We start from the raw sequence: 22,574 nt of genomic DNA, 5'->3' as shown, positions 1-22,574 counted from the left end.
TATACACCTATATAGAGCACTTACCATGAATGGAGCTTGCAAGAATGGGTGTTGCTCTGGGTGAGTCAGTGAGTGAGTAGTGAGTGAATGTGAAGGCTTTGCTAAATTTATTTTTAAAAAGTTTTTATTCTTTAATAATAAATTAACTTTAGCTTACTATAACTGTTTTACTTTATAAACTTTTTAGTTTTTTAAACTTTTTGACTCTTTTGTAATAACACTAAGCTTAAAATAAATACATCATACGGCTGCACAAAAATATTTAATTTCTTTCTAACTATTCTATAAGCTTTTTAATATAGTCATATATTTATAAATTTGTATATTTGTTTGACTTTTATTTATATATTTTTATCTTTTATACTTTTAATATATTTTATAGTATATATTGCTACATATACTAGCATGTAGTATGTATAGTATGTATTAAAAAGTACAAAAGTATATTTTATGGTTTTTATATACTTATTTTATACTCTTATATATTTATTTGACTTAAAACAATTTTTTTTTTTTTTGAGACGGAGTTTTGCTCTTGTTGCCCAGGCTGGAGTGCAATGGCGTGATCTCGGCTCAATGCAACCTCCACCTCCCGGGTTCAAGCAATTCTCCTGCCTCAACCTTCTCAAGTAGCCAGGATTATAGGTATGCACCAACCACCAAGCCAGGCTAATTTTGTATTTTTAGTACAGATGGGGATTTTCCGTGTGGGTCAGTCTGGTCTCGAACTCCCGACCTCAGGTGATCCACCCACCTCAGCCTCCCAAAGTGCTGGGATTACAGGCGTGAGCCACTGCACCCGGCCAACTTTTTTGTTTTAAAACAAGTGCAGCGACTGCTTACTCACTATGTGCCAGGCATTCTCATTTTTGGTTAAGAACAAGACACAAACACACACATTAGCCTAGGCCTACCCGGCATCAAGATCATCTGTATCACTGTCTTCCACCTTCATGTCTTGTCCCAAAGGAAGCTCTTCAGGGGCAATAACACACATGGAATTGTCATCTTTTATGATAACAATGCCTTCTTCTGGAACATCTCCTAAAAGACCTGCCTAAGATTGTTTTACAGTTAACTTTTTTAAAATAATAAAAATGGATAGTAGGAGTAGAAGAAATATACTCTAAAATAACAATTAAAAGTATGGTATAGTAAATACATAAACCAGTTATAGAGTTGTCAGTTATTATTATAAAGTATTATGTGCTGCATATAATTGTATGGGCTATACTTTTATAAAACAGGCAGTGCAGTAGGTTTGTTTAAACCAGCATCACCACAAATACATGAGTAATGCCTTGCACTGTGTTACCAGGGCTATGAAACCACTAGGTGACAGGAGTTTTTCACCTCCATTATGATTTTATGGGACCACTGTCATACACACAGTCATTGACCAAAATGTCGTTATGTGGAACAAAACTATAACTCATTTAACCCTTAAAATAACTCAACAATACTACCATATTATTATGCCAATTTTACAGGGGAAGAAACTAAGATACAGTGAGTTAAACTTGCCCAAGGTCACTTGACCTTTGCATGAAGGTTATAGTCCAGACTGACTTTAGAGTCCATGCTTTAACTATTACATTAAGCTGTCCTGGAGGTAAAATTCAAATCAGTTACATATTTACCTGAGGACCAGGAACAGCGGGAAACTAAGATGGCAATGTCTCATTCAAACTGTGAGTAAACTGGTGCTGAGAAGGAAGGTGATTTATCAAGGTCACCACGTGCCATTGCTTTTTCTTCTGGCCATGCTGTCTAAGCTGAGTCTAATTTCCCCTCAGATGCTGGGTACTGCTTCAAGTCCACAGGCATCAGACAAAGGGAAAGGAAACCCACTGTGAATATCATCCAGAAACAAAAGGAGGGTGAGGTAAATAGCCCAAGTACTTCCATGGAGGGACATGGTTTCTTAGTAGTTTTTATATATGTGTTAAATTACAGCTTATATATTAATAAAAAAGATTGTTTATTATCTGCACAAAACCCTTATGAATAAAGCAAATTATATATGTGTGTGTGTGTGTGGTGTATTTTAAAAATATATATGTATGTATATATATGCTTCTGTAGATTTTCCACACAATTTATTTCTTTTTAAATTTCATTTTTAATGCTAAAAATAGAGTTGAGAATAGAAGACTAGAATTTATTAAGCACTTACTATAAAGCAGGCACTTAATGCACTCTCATTTACTTCTTACTAAAAAGCCCTATAAGGTGGCATTATCACCTCAATTTTACATACATGGAAGTGCTTAGTAAAGTTAGGTTATATAAACAGTAAGATACAGATTTAGAGATTTAGAGATAGATAGTGTGAGCCTGCCATGCACTTTTCAATCTATCATGTTGTGTTCTTTCTACAATTGAACAATGGGACTATGTCATTAGACAATTCCTAAAGAGAAATGCTTAGATAGCAATACAACACTAAGATGATTTTTGTTAAGGAGCCTCTACTCCATTTACCATGATGATGATGATAACATAATAATGATAATAATAATAATCGCAGCTGCCACTTACTATGTGCCAGACATTCTTCTAAGCAGTTTCACATATATTAGCTCCATTCCTCGTAACAATCTTGTAAGTAGTATTAATATGATATTTACATTCTCAGTTTACAGATGAGGAAGCTGAGGCGCAGGAAGTCTGAATGAATTGCCCAAAGTCCATGCTCTTGATTCAGAGTAGTTTTTCCTCATGTGAATAAGCCCTATATCAGGACACTTAAATAACTCCATGGAGATATTTGCTTCTTTTTGACTTCTTAGAGGCAAATTATCCCATCACTCTAACTACTACGTGTGAGGGAATCTGCTAAAACTGTCCCACTGAGTGTCCAAGTTACAAACCTGTAATGATGTTCCTGATGGGCTTCACCAGTGCGGTGAAGCCAGAGACTTCAGGCTGTCTGTGTTCCCACATGGGCTGCCATATGACAAGCCCACTGGCCAGACGGAAGGTGAGGTCAGATTCCTAGGGCGGAAGAGAAGATCTATGTCCAATAACTGACATGTAACAACTGCTTAAAGGGACCAATCAATGCAAGCATTAATATCATTCATAAGGTTATTTTCAGAGTGGATTTATCTGCCAAACCTTCTCTCATCAGTCAGATGAATGTTTCTAGAGTAAACCAATGACCCAAAGTTATCACTGCAATTACTATGAAAATCCCAGTTGTCTGCTTTATCCAAAACTAATGACCAATCAAAACATAGCTTTGGGCAAAGCATGGAATACACAAACTATAGTTTTGTGTTTGTAGTGGTTGAAACTTGTTTATTTCAAGAGTCTTGGCAGATCTCTTCACTTTGGTTATTATTATCATTCCTCTTAATTATTTAGTTGTCCTTATTTCTCCCTCATAAGGCAAAATACTCAGATACTGGCTGTTTTGACATTCTATTATCCAGTCCATCTCTTTTCTTACATTTTAGGGAATTAGGCACATATAATTTGACCTTTCATAGTGTATTATTTTGTAATGTTGTCTTCTTAACAACCTTTAATTTCTTGAGGGCAAGGATAAATCAAGCATCCTCCTTCCCTCTCAGCCTCGAGCATCATCACAATGTTTAATATAGCATTAGGAACTGGGTACACAACAGATACTCAATAAATACTTGCTGAATAGGGCTGACTTTATAACCCATACTCACTCAATTTATCTGTGATTCAAAGTATCTTTCAAGAGCATATCCTCTGCTATCATATTGTATAAGTACAAATATGTGACATTCTGAGATTATATCTTAAACACCTCAGTCTCTCAAAACAATGTAAAGATAGAAGTAGAGAATGTGATCACAGATTAACGAATACATCTGAGACCCAGGAACTCACTTACAGCAGTGATTTGCAACCCCAGCTTGCATATTATAATCACCAGGGGAGCTTTTAAATCTAAGAGGCCTAGGTATCACTTACCTCTCCTACCCAGACCCATTAAATTAGAATCCTGTGAGATTTTCTAATATCCCCCTGATGACTCTCACACATAGCTGGGGTTGAAAACCATTGAGATTGAAGGAAAAGAACTCAGAAGCAACTGGAAAAATAGAAAAAGAAAAGCAACTCTGTACCTAGTAAAAAGAAACCTAAAGGCTAGCCTGGGATTCTGTCACCACTTGGCAACAGAGCCACACAGTTCCCACAATGGGAAAGTCTCTAGAATTCCCTGTGGAAGTATTAGAAAAGCACATAAAGCATTTGGTTAAATTCATTCTGCATATATTCTGTAAATATTTATAGAACACCTACCATATACCCAGTACTATTCTAGGTTTTAAATACAACAGTGAACAAGGCATACAAAAATCTCTGTTCATAGTGTAGAGAGGAAGTGAAGGGCTGTCTCAGACAAAGTGTTGTCATTTTAGACCAGAGAATCAGGTGAAGCCTTATTGAGAAAGTGACATTTGAGTAAAGTTCTGAATGAAATGAAGGAGCTGTCATGTAGCTATCTCCAGGAAAAGTACTCCATAAAAGAGGATCAGCAAACACAAAGGCCCTAAATGTGCCTAGTGTGTTCAGAAATAGCCAAAAGACTGTGTGCCCAGAGTCAAGTGAATGTGAGAAAAGTAGAAACAAATTGGAGAAGTCACTGAGTGCCAGATAATATACTGCCTGATAGGTCTTGATAAGGACTTTAGCAATTATTAAGATGGGAAGCAACTGGAAGGTTTCAAGTAGCAGAGTGACATGATTGGATGTATATTTTAATAGGTTCACTCAGGCTGTTGAAAATAGTTTGAGAAAGGGCAACAGTGAAAGAAGAGACTATTTTGGAAGCTATTGTTATCATCTAGGTGAAAGATGATTAGACAGGGGTACTAATAGAGGGCAAAATGATAAGTGGTAGATTCTCAATGCATTTTGAAGATACAACTTACAGAAATTGCTAATTGTCTGGATGTGGAGTGTGAGAGAAAAAGATGTCAAGGATTTTTGGATTTGCAATTAAGAAAGATACGTAAGATAAGTAGGAGCAGGTTTGGGGATTTCAGAAGACTAGTTTTAGACATGTTAAGTTTGAGATCTCTGTTAAACATTAAGCTAGAGATACCAAGTAAGCAGTTAGACAGACAGCTGTGAAGTTAAGAGGAGAGTAACCCAAATTCCCTTGGAATGGACACGACGAAGTCTGCATGGTATTGTATGTAGAAACAGGAAATTAACATTAAGCAAATCTTACTAGATTTGTCTCCACAAATACAGGAAACGAAACCTCAGTTGACTTTGTTTTAATGATCTATTAGTTTCTGAGCTCAGTCCTTTTCCATGTTTCTCATGAGAAATCTTAACACAAGTAAAATTCCAGTGGAAACTGCAGCAGGGAGTGATCTCTCTTGTACTGAAATCCTGGGCTTTAACATCTGATCTATTAGCATGACACAGCACTCACTGATGGTCATGGCCATTATTTTGTTTTACTTGATACATCTCTAAGTAGATTGTATATTTCTTGAATACAAGTTGAGATCTCCTTCTTCTGTGCATTTCCTCGAACATCAATACAATACCAAACTAATATGTTCATCAATTGAACTTGTTTTACCTTCTCCAAATAAATCCAATCACTCTTCAGACCTGAATGCCTGTAGCACCTGTGGCCTTCTCTTGTGTTGGTATCTTCCTTTGTAAGTCTTCCTAACTTGGATGAATGTATAAACTCTGGGCCTCTAATGTCTCTTCTAGAGTTTCTTTTAATGGAACACACAACGCTATGTATACATACACAAGCAGTAACTCAACAACTGGAGAGGACACTCTTTATCATCCAAACAGTTGTGAAGCAGGTAGTCTAGAAGGTCCTGAGAAAAGCCAGAAATGTATGCACATGTAGAGGTAATATCCCCACATTTCAGATACTTTTCTTGCTTTCACTGAGAACCTGTTTCCATGACGTCATAAAGCAATTCTGAATGTATTTACTAGTAGCTTAGAGAGATTTAAAGAAACAACTATTATTTTAAGTTCCATTTTAAAGTTGTTTACTTTACACATATGGATTTTGTTAAAATCCCCTGAAGGGCTTACTTTTTGTTTTATTTCTTGCTGTTTCTCCAGTACATGGAACAGTAGTTAGCATATAGCAGGCACTTGATAAGTATTTGTTGAAAAAATAAGTGAACATGACAAAATCATGACAACGTTGATACCATATTTAAAGAAGATGCCTTAGTTTAACAAACATTCATCATTTTTCACTGATAAAATTAAATTTGATCTAAAATTAATAATATATTTCACAGGATTTTCAGACTATGAATTTTATATAAACTATTTGAGCTAATTATAAATTAAAAGAATATAAAATATGCATTGAATAATACACTGTATTGCAAAAGCATTAGTCATTTATATTAGGTTTATTTACAAATTAGTGAACTAATTTATTCACTTAATATTATTTAAATACCTATTAAACACAGATACTATGTTAGTTATCATGGGTGCAATGATAATTCCTACAAACAGACCATTTAGAATCTAATGGGGGAGAGAGCCACATAAAGAGATGATAATAAACAAAGTATAAAAATAAACCTGTACCTAGAATATTACGGAAGTAGAGAAAGAGGGAAAGATGGATCTCAAATGAAGTCCTAAAGGATAAGTAGGAGTTTTCTAGAAAGAGAAGTGAGGTATGAGGGCATTCCAGTCAGCAAGACCAACATGAGAAAAGATCTGAAAAAAAGTATGCTATGTTCTTGGAGAGACTTCAAACATCTGGAGTTCACAGACAGGAGTAGTAGTCAGACAGGTCATAGAGGGCCCAGTTTACCAGACTAAGAAGCTGGAGTTGTACTCTCTGTATGATGAGAAATCACCAAATTATTTTAAGTATGTTGGTGATATTGTCTACATTTTTGATAGGTCACCTTGGTGTTGAGGTTAGATTTTATGAGACAAGCCAGGAGACTGAATCTAGTAAGAAAGTGGTCCAAGTAAACAGTCCATGTAAGATATGATAAAAGCTTGGGTTAAGGTAGTTAAGTAGGAATGAAAAATATGTAATAAATTTGGGAAATATTTAGGAGAACAAATGAGTAGGACTCTGCGATTAGTGGAATGTGCAAGTAAGGATGAGAGGGATAGTGAAAGGTAGTTTGAGTTTTTGTGAATACATCCATTATCTAAAATATAGAACTAGGGACGGGGCTCATTACAGGTGCAGTTTGAATTTCCCATGGATTATCTGTTTGGAAAAGTCATTTGACAATTTAGTCTAACAGGCAAAGATAGGAGCCTGGATTTGAAATGTATAATTAGGTGACCTCAGCATGTAGGACACACATGGTAAATGAAGCCGAAGGAAGTCTTCCTAGGAGAAAGGAGAGTGAAAAGAACAAAGTGTGAAGAATGCATCTCTGGGGAACCCCAATGTTAAAGGGGCAGACAAAAAAGATGAGCTCTCAATAGAGATAGAGCAGACAGAGTCAGAGATGCAAGAAGAACCAGAAGGGTGTGGTGTCATCAGGCGAACTGAAAGAAAAGGGGATGATGGTAGTTTCAAATGCAGCTGAGGTTTAATGAAATGAGGGCTGCAAATAGAGATTAGATTCAACAACTCAGAGGTTGTTCACGACCTGAGTGAAAAAAAAAAAGGAAACAAAAAAATCCTCTGGTACAGAAACCTAAAAAACTGTAGTTTTATAGAAAATCAGATGGGATTGGGTTTGAATTACATCTTGGTTACTCACAATCTTTCCTATTATCTCTATGGACCTCAATTTCCCTTCTGGTAAAATGGAGAAAAGATACACACATCCCTGTGGGTAGCTGTAAAAATTAGAAATGATAGTGAAAATATTCTGTCACATAACAGAGGCAAATAGAAGCAAGAATAAGAGATTGAAGAGTAAATAAATGGGAGGTGAGGATATGGAGGCATGGGTTCATGCTTTGATTAAATTTTGGCCTCCCATGCCTCCTACAGCACCATGTCTTATACAAGCCCCATCCTGCAACACTAAGTGCTGAGTGGAAACCTGAGGAGGAAAATCAAGGAAAGGACTGACAAGCGGGGCAGCGCAGCACACTGGGTTTAGAGACCACGGTGTTGCAGAAACATTAGTCTGGGTGGCTGTGTGGTTTCCCCAGCAGCATGCAGATTTCTGGGTAGGGATAGAAAATGTGAATTTTGGTCTTGATCTGGAGTTGGAGTCATGAAAGGCAACTGCAAAGAAGCATAGGGATAAAAGGATGTTAATGATGCTGGTGAGGGGAAGTTTACATGGGTAGGGAAAGACAACAGGCTCCAACAGAGCCTGATAACGGCAGGCAAATGAAAGATGTAAGGCAGTGGCTCTCAGTCAGGACCAATTCCCTTCCACACACCCACCTGTGAGCATTTGGCAACATTTGGAGTCATCTGTGGTTGGCACAACTCAGGGGCAATAGGGTGTTACTGGCATCTAATGGATGGAGGCCAGAGACTCTACTAAATATCCTACAATGCACTGAACAGTGTCCCACAACGAAGAATTATCTGGCCCCAAATGCCAACAGTGCCAAGGCCGAGAAATCCTGATCTAGAGATTGTACATTCCCCAACAACTTGAAAAAACCAGATATCTCTCAAGCAGAAAAGGCCTTATGGCAAAAATTATCAAATGAATACTTTTTATTCTCTACAGCATCAAGAACAATGCTTTCCTCACAGCAATGACAAAATGATGAAACTATAATGATAATATAATAATATAAAAATGATAAAAATGTTAATACCACTAACAATAATTGTTTATGTATATCAACCACTGTGTCATATTTTGTATGAATTGTCTTACTCCTTTATAAATGCTCCATTCCCAAGCTATAAGTTAAACATGAGGATCTTCAGCCAGCTTTTCCAATTATTTGAGTAGTCTCTCCTGAAAGGAGGCCTTGCTTCTTTTCTACTAATAATACATAATACCAGCAGCAATAAAATACCAACACTAAAGACAACTAACATTTGTTAATGACTTTCTTTGTATCAGGTTGAATACTATAACTTGTTCAATCTTCACAATGCCGTATAAATTTATTCTTAGGTCCAATTCATACTTGAGAAAACGGAGGTTTATAGAAATTATTTGCACAATCTCCTATAGAGCGCAGGAGGCACTGGATTCAAATACAGGCTTATCTGTTTCCAAAACTTAGACCCCCATCCATGTCTTAAAAATAAAATTACAGCCACCCTGGGCACTCCTATATTCCCACATTTTTCCAGGTGATATTTGTCAACATATAAACATCTTTTTGGGGCTACTTTTTAAGAAGACTTCTTTCCTGTCCTCTCCATTTTAACGGCTTCATTTCTAAATATGCCGTTTTTAGCAGTTGGATCAGCTTCTGATAATGACAAGTCTACTCAGTGTGTCAGTCATTAAATATTTATTGAGAGCCTCATATATGACAGACACTATTTGAGACACTAGAGATACAGTTGTCATCAGGAAAGGCAGACTCCCTTCACTCAAGGATCTCTGTTCAGTGAGGCTGAAGGGCAACAAACATGCAGACAAATACATAAATAATTCCAGCTTCTGATAAGTGCTAACAAGGAAAAAAATGTAGGATAGCTTGCTAGTTGCTCAAGAGTAGCCAGGAAAGTACTTTCTGAAGTGTTGCCATTTGAGTTGTGAGTAAACTAATGACAAGTACATGGCCATGTGAAAATCTGGGTGTAGAAGGTAAGGTCAGTGTTTCAAGTTGAAAAAAACAGTGCAAGGATCTGAACACAAAAATGCACTTGTCAAATTTGAGCGTGAGCCTCCCACAAGCCTGAAGGTGGTTAGTGAATGAGAGAAAGGCCAGTGAGATAGAGGGAGTTGAGGCCCAGGAGGTGTGCAGGGGTAGGTCCTGCAGGGCTCACAGGCCAGGTGGACAGTCCCTATTAAAGCAGAGCTTCTTACTAAGTATCACCTGTATAAAATACTTTAAAACGGAAAGCTAGAGATTTTTAAATGGCAGTTTAATTTGACTTGACACCTAAAGAGTTTAGTATGTTTGATGGGCAATGCGGTCAGTGTATGTGCTGCATTTTGGGAATTTATAGGTAGTTTCAAATCTATTTCTCCTAGCAATGGGGAGAGTTAACGGAAAGTGAATTTTTTAGGAAACTAAAAATGAATGAAAATACTCTCTAGTCTGTTCCCTTCATGGTGACTGTTAATGTTCAGAACCACCTTCATAAATACATTGCTAACTTGAACCACAGTTAATTGATCCATTTACTGGATTATAATATTCTATTAAAGAGTAGATGAACATATCAATTCTTATCTTAGCACTTAAGTGAAATTTGTTAATTTATTCATTCACAGAAGTAACAAATAGTTCTTGATTTCTTTTCACGCGTTGGAACTGCAGTGTGTGTCTTACATATACTCACCCTGTGTTAGAGCAACTGAGGGGTTAAGTAATATCAACAAAATCACACAGCTAAAAAGTGGTGGCACAGTGATTTCAAATTATATTGTCTCCTCCAAGTGGACATGATTGTATTTTGAGATAACTGGTTTCCATGTAATCCTATGTTTTGTATTTTAAGCATTTAAAAATATTTTAAAAAGCAATTCTTAGGCTATACCCAACTGTCTAAAAGTCTATAGAACATAACAAGTTAAAACCTACTTTTTTCGTTTTGAGAGAGTCTCGCTTTGTCATCCAGGCTGGAGTGCAGTGGCATGTTCTAGGTTCACTGCAGCCTGTGCCTCCCAGGTTCAAGAGATTCTCCTGCCTCAGCCTCCTGAGTAGCTGGGGCTGCAGGTGTGCACCACTACGCCTGGCTAATTTTTGCATTTTTAGTAGAGATGGAGTTTTGCCATGTTGGCCAGGCTGGCCTGGAACTCCTGACCTCAAGTGATTCACCTGCCTCCACCTCCCAAAGTTCTAGGATTATAGGCGTGAGCCACGGCACCCCACTAAAATTTAGACACTGTATTATAAGAGAGGTAGTTACAAGGTGCTATAAAAATGCAAAGGAAGTAGTAATGAAGTCTAGATGGTGAGGTCTAAGGAATAGCTTCATGTTAAAGATGACATTAAAGTTGCAGTTTGAACACTATGACAGGAATAGAGGGGCAAAAGCAGAGTACAGCAATCAGCAAGGGCATATTCAGGGAATGGCTGCCATGGTTTCAAATGCTGGATCATGAGGTGGCCAGTAGGGACCAATAGTCTATAAATTGAGAAAGCAATTTAAACCCTACGTCATAGTTTATCTTTTATTTTTTGTTTAATATGTTGGGCATTATCGTGAGGCAGAGGGAGAACCACTGAAGATTTTTTAAGTAGGTAAAAGCTATGTGGAAATTTGTGTTTTTGAAGCAATGTTCAGTAGTTTAACACAGAAATGAAGTTCTCCATGCCTTGACTTGCTATAAGGTCATATAAAGACATGCCCAACCAAATATGGAAATATCATTTGAAGTCTACCCTCACCACATCTCCACCCACTCCAGCTCTAACACTGGGTTTCTGCTTACCTTGATCCTGTGTACCAGGGGAGCAAACAGAAACACGAAGAGCTCCACGGTAGCCATGGAGTTCTGGAAGATCTTTCTTCGGTTGTTCTCTTCTTCATCATTAGAGCTGCTTTGGCAAGGCTGCCCTGGAGAACCCTGGTTTTCAACCTGGTGGATGAAAGCACTGCTGCTTCCACCCCAGCTGGAACCTCGGTCTGTACCCCCAAATCGCTCATTGTTGCAGTCCTGGGGGGCCTCCAGAAGCATCCAGTGTAGAGTGTGAAGGAGCTTTGTCTCAGCAACACCCAATTTATCCTGGTGGCCTGCATGGGACAATTACACAGGCAGGTTAAGGCAAACTCTGTGACCAGAGCAATACGTGTCAACATTGGGTCTGGGAAGAATATCCCTGCTTTCTCTACACTTCTTACAACCACTGCTAGCAGGGTTCATTCTTGTTTTTTGGACTCCCCTACTGGCTGTAATCTCTGCAGAATGATATGCTACCATGGGGGCAGAAACTGCTGAATCACTTTTCTTCGGTTCAGTACCCAAATATATTTCCAAATAGGCAGCATAGTGGTTAAAAATATAGGCTCTGAAGATAAAAAGCGATCCTAGTTTAGACAATGTGACCTAGAAAGGTCCCTCTACGAAGTAATATTTGAGCAGAGGCTCAAACAAGGGGAGGAAATGGGATGGAGAAGAGTATGTACACTAACGTGGGGTACATGGGTAGGACACATTGCCAGATGAGAATAGCAATCTGTAAAATATTCTAAAAAATAGTTCTTACGCACATGTGCACACATACTCACACACAGTACGACAAAGTTGGAAAATGTCTGAGGCAAATATGCCCAGTTCATGAGAGTGGTTGCTTTAGGAACTGAGAGAACAAAAAGGATGACGTTGGCTAGGACTCATCTTGGGCAGGTGAAGGTCTTAGCTTACCTCTAATATTTTAATTTTGTTGATGTTGTTGTTTGTTTGTTTGTTTTTGAGACGAAATCTCACTTTGTCGCCTAGGCTGGAATGCAGTGGTGTGATCCCAGCTAACTGCAACCTCCACCTCCCAGATTCAAGTGATTCTCCTGCCTCAGCCTCCTGAATAGCTGGGATTACAGGTGTGCACCACCACGCCTGGCTAATTTTGTAGTTTTAGTAGAGACGAGGTTTCACCATGTTGACCAGGCTGGTCTTGAACTCCCAACCTCAGGTGATCCGCCTGCCTCGGCCTCCCAAAGTGGTGGGATTACAGGTATGAGCCACCACATCCAGCATATTTTAATGTTTAAGAGGAGAAAATATTCATATATTACTTGTAAAATTAAAAAATTAAAAACAAGACAGCCAGTTTCTTTATTGGTAAAACGAAAATAATGATAGTACAAGTGTGAGGAGGATTTTGTGATAATTAAATGAGATAATGTATGCACAGTGCTTGAGAAAACAGAAACTACTCAATGCAGGTTATTATGATGAGTGTTGAACACAAAGGGCAATGACATGCAATAAAGAAGTAATGCAGGGCACCAACCTAGCTTATTTCGGTTTGAAAGCAGGGTTGCAGTGCAGTGGAGGACATGAGGCAAAGCAGCTTGCACCAGTTCCCATCTGGAAATGCTCTGAATGGCTTCAGAGAGAGCTGGAGAGAGGCCATGCAGCTTGTTTTCTACCAACACTCGCTCAAAGGACTGTAAATTCAAAAACAAAAACAATAAGAAAAGCCAAAATCCAAAACCATGTAAAATAAGAAACTGAAGATTCTGATTAGTGAAAAAATGAACAGCAAGGTACTGTACCCCTTAAAAGGTGCAAATTACTGGACCAAATTCTTTAGGGAGAACTCATTGTATTTTCTTGTATATGTTGATGTGCAATGGGTCAGTAATAATTTTCTGTTATCTACCCATTTGTAGGCTTTTGAGCCAAAGTAAATGGCTTGAATTAACAAACGATTTTTATTTCTGTTAAAGTAAGCTTCCTCTAACAAATAGGAAGAAAACATTTAACCTCATGAGATTTTTGGATGTATATTTTATAAAATGTTGCTGAGTCATCCAAAAGGCTGTCACAACTGCAGACCAAAATGAGTTTTTTGTCAAAGTGTCTTGAGAAATAGAATTTATGTCAATTTCTTCAACTGGTGTTAACTAAGATACAACTTTTTCAAGGATTCTGATTTTGGAATCCCTGATTTATCTCATGGCTTAGCAATGACCTGGTACAGAACACTCTCTACCTAATGCCTGGAACAATAAAAGATACTTAATATATCTGTGGAATAAAGAAAGAAAGGAAGGGAGAGCAGGAAGGAGGGAAGGAGGAGGAAAATAAGCCATCTTTACTTTGCTGGTTAGTAAACTTTCTATCCTTGCCAGAGATACTCAGAGAGCATCAGAGAGTGTAGCACTCCAGAACAAGTAACAACTCTGACCTACTCAATTGTTTTTTTTTCTTTTGAGGGAGGAGAGAATATCACTGTAAGATGTTGGAGAAAATGTAGTTACCAAATATTGGAATAAATTTAATAAACGTTTGACTTGAAAGAACATGATTGGCACTTGATACCCCAGTCAAGAAAATTATATAAATGTTCTATATAATAATCACAATACAAGTACCAAGTGTTCAAACTGTATTACTAGAATTATTACGATACCTATGAGAAAGACAGGTATCCTAATATGGCTTACTACAGAGATTTCCAAAGAAAACTTTTTACTTTTTGATTCAAAAAAAGAAAAATAAAACATTCACCTTTATAATGAAGGGCACACTGAGGTTTTGGCAAAGAGCATAATGAGAGATGTAATATTTTGCTTTAAGAAACTAGATAAAGGTCTTTAGATACATTGGTGATATAAATACAAATATTATAAAATTCACCAGTCCTCAGGTATCTAAGTATTCATTAAGTAAAGAGTGTGTATATTAGAGACTAAAAGATTATAAAGAATCTGTACACTCTAATGACTATACTGTAGAGGATGAGTTATGCATTTCATAATCTCAGAGTGTTCTGGGTAATGTCAGTTTCTCCTTAAGTGTCACTAATGCAACTTTTAATATTTTTTTTAAACTTGGGAAATTGTTTTCTATATTGAGTTCTATGTATCTCTATCCCTATCTATCTATCCATTAATTTAACTTACTATTTGATATTGTGTGACTACATTAAAAATGTCAGAAATATCTGTGCCAAGAACAGAGAAAAGTCAGGATTATTTTAAGCTAGTATAACTGTCAGCATGGTTAAGAAAGTCTGAGATTTCAAGTGTCAAATTACTCCAACAAGCTAAGTTCAACAACAAATTCCATTAAAAGGTCCTTATAAGAAAGTTATATTTTAAAAAAATGTGTTTGTGACAACATTGAAAGACAGGAGATGCAATGAAACAAATTCCTACGTTGAGTGGGCAGGTATGTGTTTAACTTTCCAGTTGGCTTCCATCAGAATTTTTTGCCCTAACACATCTCAGAGCTCCTTACCACAAGGTCATCCACGTAGCTATTTGTAAATATGCATGGCAATATCCAAATTGGTAGATTTCCATTTTTAGGTTATAATATATGCAATGTAAAGACTTTTAGGTAAGCTCCAAATATTAATGAAGGCTGTGCAAAGTCCATTTCAATTTTGCTTCATGATTTCATGTCTTATTTTCTCAATTTGTAAAATGAGAATTTATGGGGATATAAGATTCCCTTAGAATCTCAGGACAAATGCATTTTATTTTGTATAAATATTAGCAGTATTATTTTCACAATTATTTTATATTATTCATTTTTAGAACTGGAGAACATATGCAAGACATAAAAGTGCAGAGACGCATATATTTTGTTCAAGTAGTTCTTTCACAAGTACTCTATCATATGAACTTCCACTATAAGTATCAGTTTTGTTAATTAAGGATTCGACTTCACACTTGCAGGGGGCAAAAAAACCCTCCACCACCTGGTTCTCTGTTGTCTCTCTGCCTTCTCTTCTACCACTGGATCCCTCCCCACCCTTTCACTTATTCCCCAGTAGGTGCTAATTTCCTTTAACATGTTTCCTCTGCTCTTCCCTCAGCTGTCCTTCCCTCTCTTCCCCTTGTGTCTTTGGACAAGGTTCACATTAATAGATAGATAAGCCTTATCTATCCATTGCTTACAAAACTCCCCTCCCTAGTGCTACCTAGTATCTCTTTTTGCTTAATTTTTCTCCATAGTGCTTACCACCATCTGGCTTACTATGTATATACTTATTTGTTTGTGGCTTGTCCCCTTTCTACTAGGATGTAAACACTATTTGTTTTTATCATTGCTCTGTTCCAGCACAGAGAATTGTGCCTGGCACACAGTGGGTGATCAAAAATATTTGCCAAGTGAATTAATATATATAGTCCATTTGATTTAAAACCTGTCTTTGGGTTCAAACCACCACACAGAATAGGGAAATAATTATTAAATGGTGAAAATCACATACCACACAAGAAGCTTCATATTGCTTCCCCAGTTTGGGCCTCAAAAATGCACTGAAAAATTAATAGATATCTGTTAATAAACATAAGTAAAATTATTATTAAAGCATCCTTGTGACATATTTTTCAATGAATAAGACAGGGTGCTATGAAATTCAAATTTCATGCTTCCTTATAGCTTTTTAATGAGCAGGTGTTGAACAGCTGATGACATTTTCTTTTACGCGTGTAATTGCATATATGAAAGAGAAGTGGATCTCGGTTTTTGGTATCCACTCTTATTCTGAAGACTTTTAAGATTTTAAATCGTCAGTGGTCAGAAGTGGTGCATTACTTACGTGTACAGCCATAATAAAAACTGAAAATTGAACACGGCTTGTGGGTCACGATTTCTAGAATCTAATTTCTTACCTGATAAATCTCTAAAATAACAATAATAAAAAAAACCTTTTATGTTTATTGGAATAGGTGTGAGGCCTTTCCAGGGTTAGGGGGGAGGGTCCCTTATCACAGATCCTCAGGAGCTTTAACTGGGGAGATTAATCTGAGCAAAATGGTTAACAAGTGGGCATAGCAGATATTCGCCAAACAGGAGCTGGAAAAACAACAGGTCACCGGGCTAGAATTACAGCAGGAGACGGAGGGGGAATAGGACGCAGGAGCACAACCAGTCATAATTATCTTTCCTAGTTCCCCGCCCCCTCTTTCCAGGCTCTCTGCCCTCCCACCCCTTAAAATAATGTATACATTTATTCGACAACTGCCAATCTGCTTGTCGTCAAACTTCACTGAAATATATATATATATACACACACACATTTTAATGCGTGTTTTTAAGCGGGTGCAGAGGGCTTGTTTTCCAGCCCCAGAGAGGGAGCTGCAGGCTGTGGCGCGGCCTCAGCAGTGGCGGCGGCGGCGGCGGCGACCCGGGCGGCCCCGGGAGCGCCCCCAGCCCAGGGCGGCCCGCGGCGCGCCCTCTGCGCCCCTCACCTGGTTTGCCGCCACAGGAAGGTCTGGATGGGCAGGGGGATGCCACGGCCGCCGTCCTGCTCCTGGCCCTCGGAGCTCTTCCTCTTCACCATGATGGTGGCTCCCGGGAGTCCTACTGCAGGACCCAGCTCTGTCTCCTCGCTAGCCGCCGCCGCCACCTCCTCCCGTTGTTCCCCCCAACTCTCATCCCCTCCTTCCCCGAGGCAGAGCCGGCTCTCTCCGCCCTGATCCCCCGTGCCTCTCCCCTCCCCCCACCCCTCCCTGCGCGTGGAACATGGCTGCGGGAGGAGGGGAGGGCTGGAGGAGCCGCGGAGCGAGGAGGGGGGCGCTCGGAGCAGCCGTCCGCCTCGCCGCCCCCGCACCCGCTCCCTGCTTTCAGCACCTCCCACTGTGGACAGCGGCCCGCGCCGGGCTGCACAGCCGGAGAAGCGAATCAGGGGCAGCTTGAGCCTCAGGGGTATGGCCCAAGAAGTCCGCGCTCCGCATCGCAGGCGCTGGTCCCCTGCGTGGCCTCTTCAGCCCCTGGAATTCGGCTTTCCCCGCTCCGAGCTGCACTCAGGAGTGTCCCCTGTCCTGCTTTCCAACCTCAGCATCCAAACTGTCACCGTCTGGGTAGGAGGAGCTTTGGGGAACCGCAGAGCAGTCACTAACCCTGGCATCATTCTCACCTCCAGCAAGGAGGTCAGGAGTCCAGGGTTTAGCCAGACAAACACATGAAAATTATTAAAAGTGTAAACCAGGAAGGGGAGGCAAGCTTGGCAAGTGAGAGGAAGCTTGAAAGATCTCAGATGTGAGAAGTTATTTTTATATGATAACCACAAGAAATAAACCTTGTTTGTTTTCTTAAAGCAGGAATACGAAGTTCCCAAAGTAACCAGTTGTGGATATCAGTTAATTGCAAATTGAGGAAGAACATTTGAATCATGCTGTGAGGAAATGTGGTTTATTACAGTCCATTAAATGCAATTGGGTGATCCTGTTCGCCCACAGTGATAGCTACCATTTTCCTTCAGTTGTAATAGTCAAAAGCCTATATGTTTATATATATATATATATATATAGTATATTTGGATTGTTGTTAGATATATTATTTAGTAGTAAAACAAGTAGGCCGGGGAGGAGGGTGAGGTGGGGTGAAGCAATCGGAATAGTAACTACCTGTAATTCCTCGTCCTCCTCCTCCTTCTCCCCTTCCTTCTTCCTCCTCCTCCTCCTCTTCTCCTTCTCCTTCTCTTTCTCCTTCTCCTTCTTCTTTCTTCTTCTTCGACAGAATCTCACTTTTCAACTAGGCTGTAGTGCAGAGGTGTGATCACGACTCACTGCAGCCTTGACCTCCCAGGCTCAAGAGATTCTCTCAGCTCAGTCTCACCAACAGTTTGGGACTACAGGTGTGCACCACTACTCCCAGCTAATCTTCTATTTTTGTAGAGATGGGGGGTCACACTATGTTGCCCAAGCTAGTCTCAAACTCCTGAACTCAAGCAATCCTCTAATCTTGGCCTCTCAAAGTTCTGGGATTACAGGCATGAGCCACCATGCCTGGCCTCATCTTTCAGAGCAAAGATATTTGTGTAATCGATGAAGTGAAGAATCAGACTCCAAGTCCTAATCTCAACAGATGTAATATTTCATCTATAATTAACAACATAGTATATATTGATATTTTTCACCATAGAAATAAATTCTTCATTTACTTTCTTGAAGATATCTTTTATTATGAATCTCAAAAATATGGATCTTATGATCTCAAATATGGATCTTGAAACAAAGAAAGATTCTAAATATAGTTTATTCAAGGCATATTTGTTGAGTACAATTTATATACTCCTATAGCTATATGGAATTACATGGACTCTTGCTCACAAGGAAGTCTGAATATTAAGAGAAGACAGACATGAAAAGAGAAAAGAATCATGGGAGATATGAATGCAGACTCAGTTATGAAAAAAGGGTCAAGGCAGAAATTATGTGTAGGAATCAGATGGAGACTTTCTATGACAGGCTAGAAAGTTTGCCTAGAAGACCTTTAAGCAGAGAAGTAGAAACTTCATATCCATTTAAGTGTGAATGACATGACAGGAATGTAGGGATTGTTTGAAACAGGCAAGACTTGTATTAAGGAACACCAGTATGGAGATTAGAGAAATGTTTTATGAGATCCTGAACTCTGATCATAATAGCAACTACAGACAAGGAAGTGAGTTTGAAGAATATTGCAGAGGTAGAATTAATAGGACGTGATGACCAAGTGGGTATAGGAAAAGAAAAATAGCACATTGGTCAAGAGCTTAGGCTTTGAGCCAGATAGTTTTGGCTCTAGCCCTACCATTGACTAAATATAATATCCTGGGAAAGTGAAAAAACTCTGCTAAGATTTTCAAAGAATATCTTCCCCCATAGAGATGTTGTGAAGATTGAATGTTAATACTTGTAAATGATGAGGACACATGGACACATAGAAGGGAACAACACACACTGGTGACTTTCAAAGGGTGGAAGCTGGGAGTAGGGAGAGGATCAGGAAAAATAACTAATGGGTACTAGACTTAATACCTGAGTGATGACATACATAAATCCATACAACAAACCCCCATGATACAAGTTTACCTATGTCACAAACCTGTACATGTACCCCTGAACTTAAAATAAAAATTTTAAAAAAAATTAAAAGAGTCTCAGATCTATACTGAGCTTTCAATAAATATCAGCAAAAGCTCCAAGTTTTCTGTTTTGAGCAACTGAGTAAGTGGTGATCTCGTTCAAAGAGAAAGAGTTGACAAGAAGAATCGTGTTCTTATTTTATGTGTGCATACAATGGCATTCATGAGTCTTCCTTGAGTCTTTTTTGGAAATCTGAAATGGAGGTAGCTAGAAATATTTGTGTGGAATTTAAAAGAGTTAATTGGGTAGAAGAGAATGATTTTTTAGTTAACATTGTATAAAAAGTAGTTAAAAACTTGGAAGTGTATAAAATAATCCAGGCAAATAAATGGAAAGAGAAAAGAAAGGCCCCATTTTGAAGTGTAGGGGACATCAACTTTATTGTCACAAAAAATGCTGTTGATGGATGACAGGATAGAATAGGATAGTGGGATAGGCTGAATTCTAAGACGGCCCCCAAGATTCCCATGTCCTGTTATATGCACACACCTTCCTCCAATTACTCAAACAAATGCTAACTTAGGTGCTGCTGGGAAATGATTTATATGAATCTTCTTGAGTTTTTAAATATTAATAATATTATTAATAGACTTTATTTCTTAAGGCAGTTTTGCAATATATAAACACTCTTTTTCCTCTAGCCATAGTCTGTTCTGTTATTAACAGTTTTGCACTGGTGTAGTATGTTTGTTATTATTAATGAAGCAATATTGATGCATTATTATTAACTAAAGTCCATAGTTTATGTTAGAGTTGACTCTTTGTAATATATAATTCTATACATTTTGCCAAATAATGTAATCCATCATGAAGGTATCATAGTTTCACTGCCCTAAAAGTCTGTTATGCTCCATCAAGTCACCCCTTTCCTTGTCTCTTTCCCTGCTTCTGGCCACCACTGATCTTTTTACTGTCTTAAGAGTTTTTGCCATTTCCAGAATATCATGTAATTGGAATCATATTGGATGTAGCTTTTTCAGACAGACTTCTTCACTGAGCAACATACATTTCAGTTTCCTCTATGTTTTTTGGTAGCTTAATAGCTCATTTATTTTTATTGCTGAATAATATTCCATTATATGTATATGTCACAGTTTATTTATCCATTCACCTATTGAAGGACATCTCAGCTGCTTCCAATTTTTGGCAATTATAAATAAAGCTACTACAAGTGTTCATGTGCAGGTTTTCGTGTGAATGTGAGTTTCCCTCAACTCATTTGGTTAAATACCTAGTAGCATAATAGCTGAATTGTAGGCTAAGACTATGAGAAGCTTTGTAGAAAATGCCAAAATATCTTCCAAATGGCTCTACCACATATTTTTTTAAGAGACTGGGACATATTTATGGGCCAGAAATAGAGGGTCATTAAAAAAAGGAATGCTAAGAATAATTCAGAGAGGGAAATAATTAACAAACAAGACTCTGAAAGAGACTACATTTTAGGCATAGTTGGATTGATCATCCTTGGCTGCAGGTATAATTCCTACAATGGGAAATTAAAAAGTAATAATGGTAGAGGCTAAGTTAGCAGGAAAAGGGGAAGGATGAGAATAGAAGAGTTCAGGCTTAATGTCCTACATAAACTGTAAAGGAATTGACAAGGTAATTTTCTAAGAGTGAGATTTGAAGGCAGAGGAATAGGGCATTTTTTCAGAAAAATATTAATAGATAATGTACAGATAATTTACATTGAATATTTTTTATATGTCAAGGTCTGTTTTAAGCACACCAATCTATTAAAACAATATTTAAAGAGGAGAAAGCTGAGACATAGCAAGGTTTTATAACCTGCTTGAGGTTATACAATAAATGAAGGAAACTGGGAAGTCTGACTTCAAAGCTCTCTTCCTACTTTCTACTGCAATACTGCATATTGTTAGTTGTGAGGGTTTGGACGAAGTGCTGTAAGTCATGTGAATGAAAACTGCTCAAGGACATAGGAAAGAATTACTCCATTGATGGTAAAAAATAAAGAAGAGCTAACGTCCCCTTCCATTCCCAAATTCCCTTGAGGCAGTGAGTCTTGAGGGAAAATCTATAATAATAAGCATTGTCAATATCAGATTTTAAAATAACTTTTCAGTGAAGAATTAATGTTACCATTGTGGTTTACTTCTCATGTACCCACTGAAAACCCCCAAATATTTCATGTGTGAAGAAAAAACCTGTCCTATCTAAATACTTTATCTACACTGCCTTCTGCCATATGTCTGATTTTGAATTCAGGTAAGCACTATTGGAGGAAAGTTAAGAACTGAATTTGTGTGGTTAATTACACCACCACAGTCAATGAACCAGCTCTATGGTAATCACTACATGTTATTACCATCTCACTGTGCAAGACATTGGATTGGATGTGGATCTTTCCCAGTGATAGTGCCCAGTGACGTAGTGACCTTGAGCCAGGAGAGAAAACTGGTTACTGGGCCTTAGGAAGCATGTGAAAGGAAACTCTAAGATCTAGACAGATGTAACTAAAGGTATGTCAGCCCTCAAGGTTATCTTCGTTTTTTAACGGAAGGGCACACTTTCATAGTGACCAGATTCCAAGTTGCCAGATGTGTATAAAAATATTCTTGGCAGATAGGCTGAACAGAGGAGAACTCTGGCTGGGTTTTGGAAAATATTGCTACAGTAGGCAGAATCTGGAATGCTTTGTAAGTACATGAAAGCTACTAATAATATTAACAGTCATAGTGGTTAATAAAAGCAGTTTTTGAAAAAAAGCCTACCATTACCATAACTCTATGGCAATCCATTAGAAGTTGAAGGTGAAGTATGATTGCTGTATCACACATCAGTCAGGAGTGTATGATGATTACTCTATGGCAACCCATTAGAAGTTGAAGGTGAAGCATGATTACAAAGGGCACACTTACCTTGGGGTCATTCCTACTATGTGGAAGTGGATACATCCCATGTGTCTTGTTCATCCTTAGCCCAAATAGTTGATCTGTTCAAAGAT

General features: G+C 38.3%; 1 protein-coding gene across 3 annotated transcripts in view; it reads right to left on the bottom strand.

Annotated features, from left to right (window-relative positions):
- The window catches only part of UNC80 (unc-80 homolog, NALCN channel complex subunit), a 224,691-nt gene extending 207,416 nt beyond the window's left edge, over positions 1-17,275 (bottom strand). For 2 of the 3 annotated variants that reach the window (XM_031936430.1, XM_023217231.2), the window contains exons 1-5: positions 16,946-17,275; positions 15,961-16,009; positions 13,027-13,183; positions 11,508-11,809; positions 2,874-2,997 (exon numbers count right to left, since the gene is read on the bottom strand). In XM_031936430.1, the coding sequence (XP_031792290.1) occupies positions 2,874-2,997; positions 11,508-11,809; positions 13,027-13,183; positions 15,961-16,009; positions 16,946-17,037 (724 nt within the window). In that variant the 5' untranslated portion in view covers positions 17,038-17,275. The remainder of the gene's footprint in view (positions 1-2,873; positions 2,998-11,507; positions 11,810-13,026; positions 13,184-15,960; positions 16,010-16,945) is intronic. The other variant, XM_023217223.1, reaches the window with a different exon arrangement.
- Positions 17,276-22,574: the final 5,299 nt, after the last annotated feature.

The sequence above is a fragment of the Piliocolobus tephrosceles genome, chromosome 11, assembly GCF_002776525.5.
Source record: "Piliocolobus tephrosceles isolate RC106 chromosome 11, ASM277652v3, whole genome shotgun sequence".
NCBI classification, from domain to species: Eukaryota; Metazoa; Chordata; class Mammalia; order Primates; family Cercopithecidae; genus Piliocolobus; species Piliocolobus tephrosceles.
Note: the sequence above shows the minus strand (reverse complement) of the source record. Positions and strands in the feature narration are given on the sequence as shown.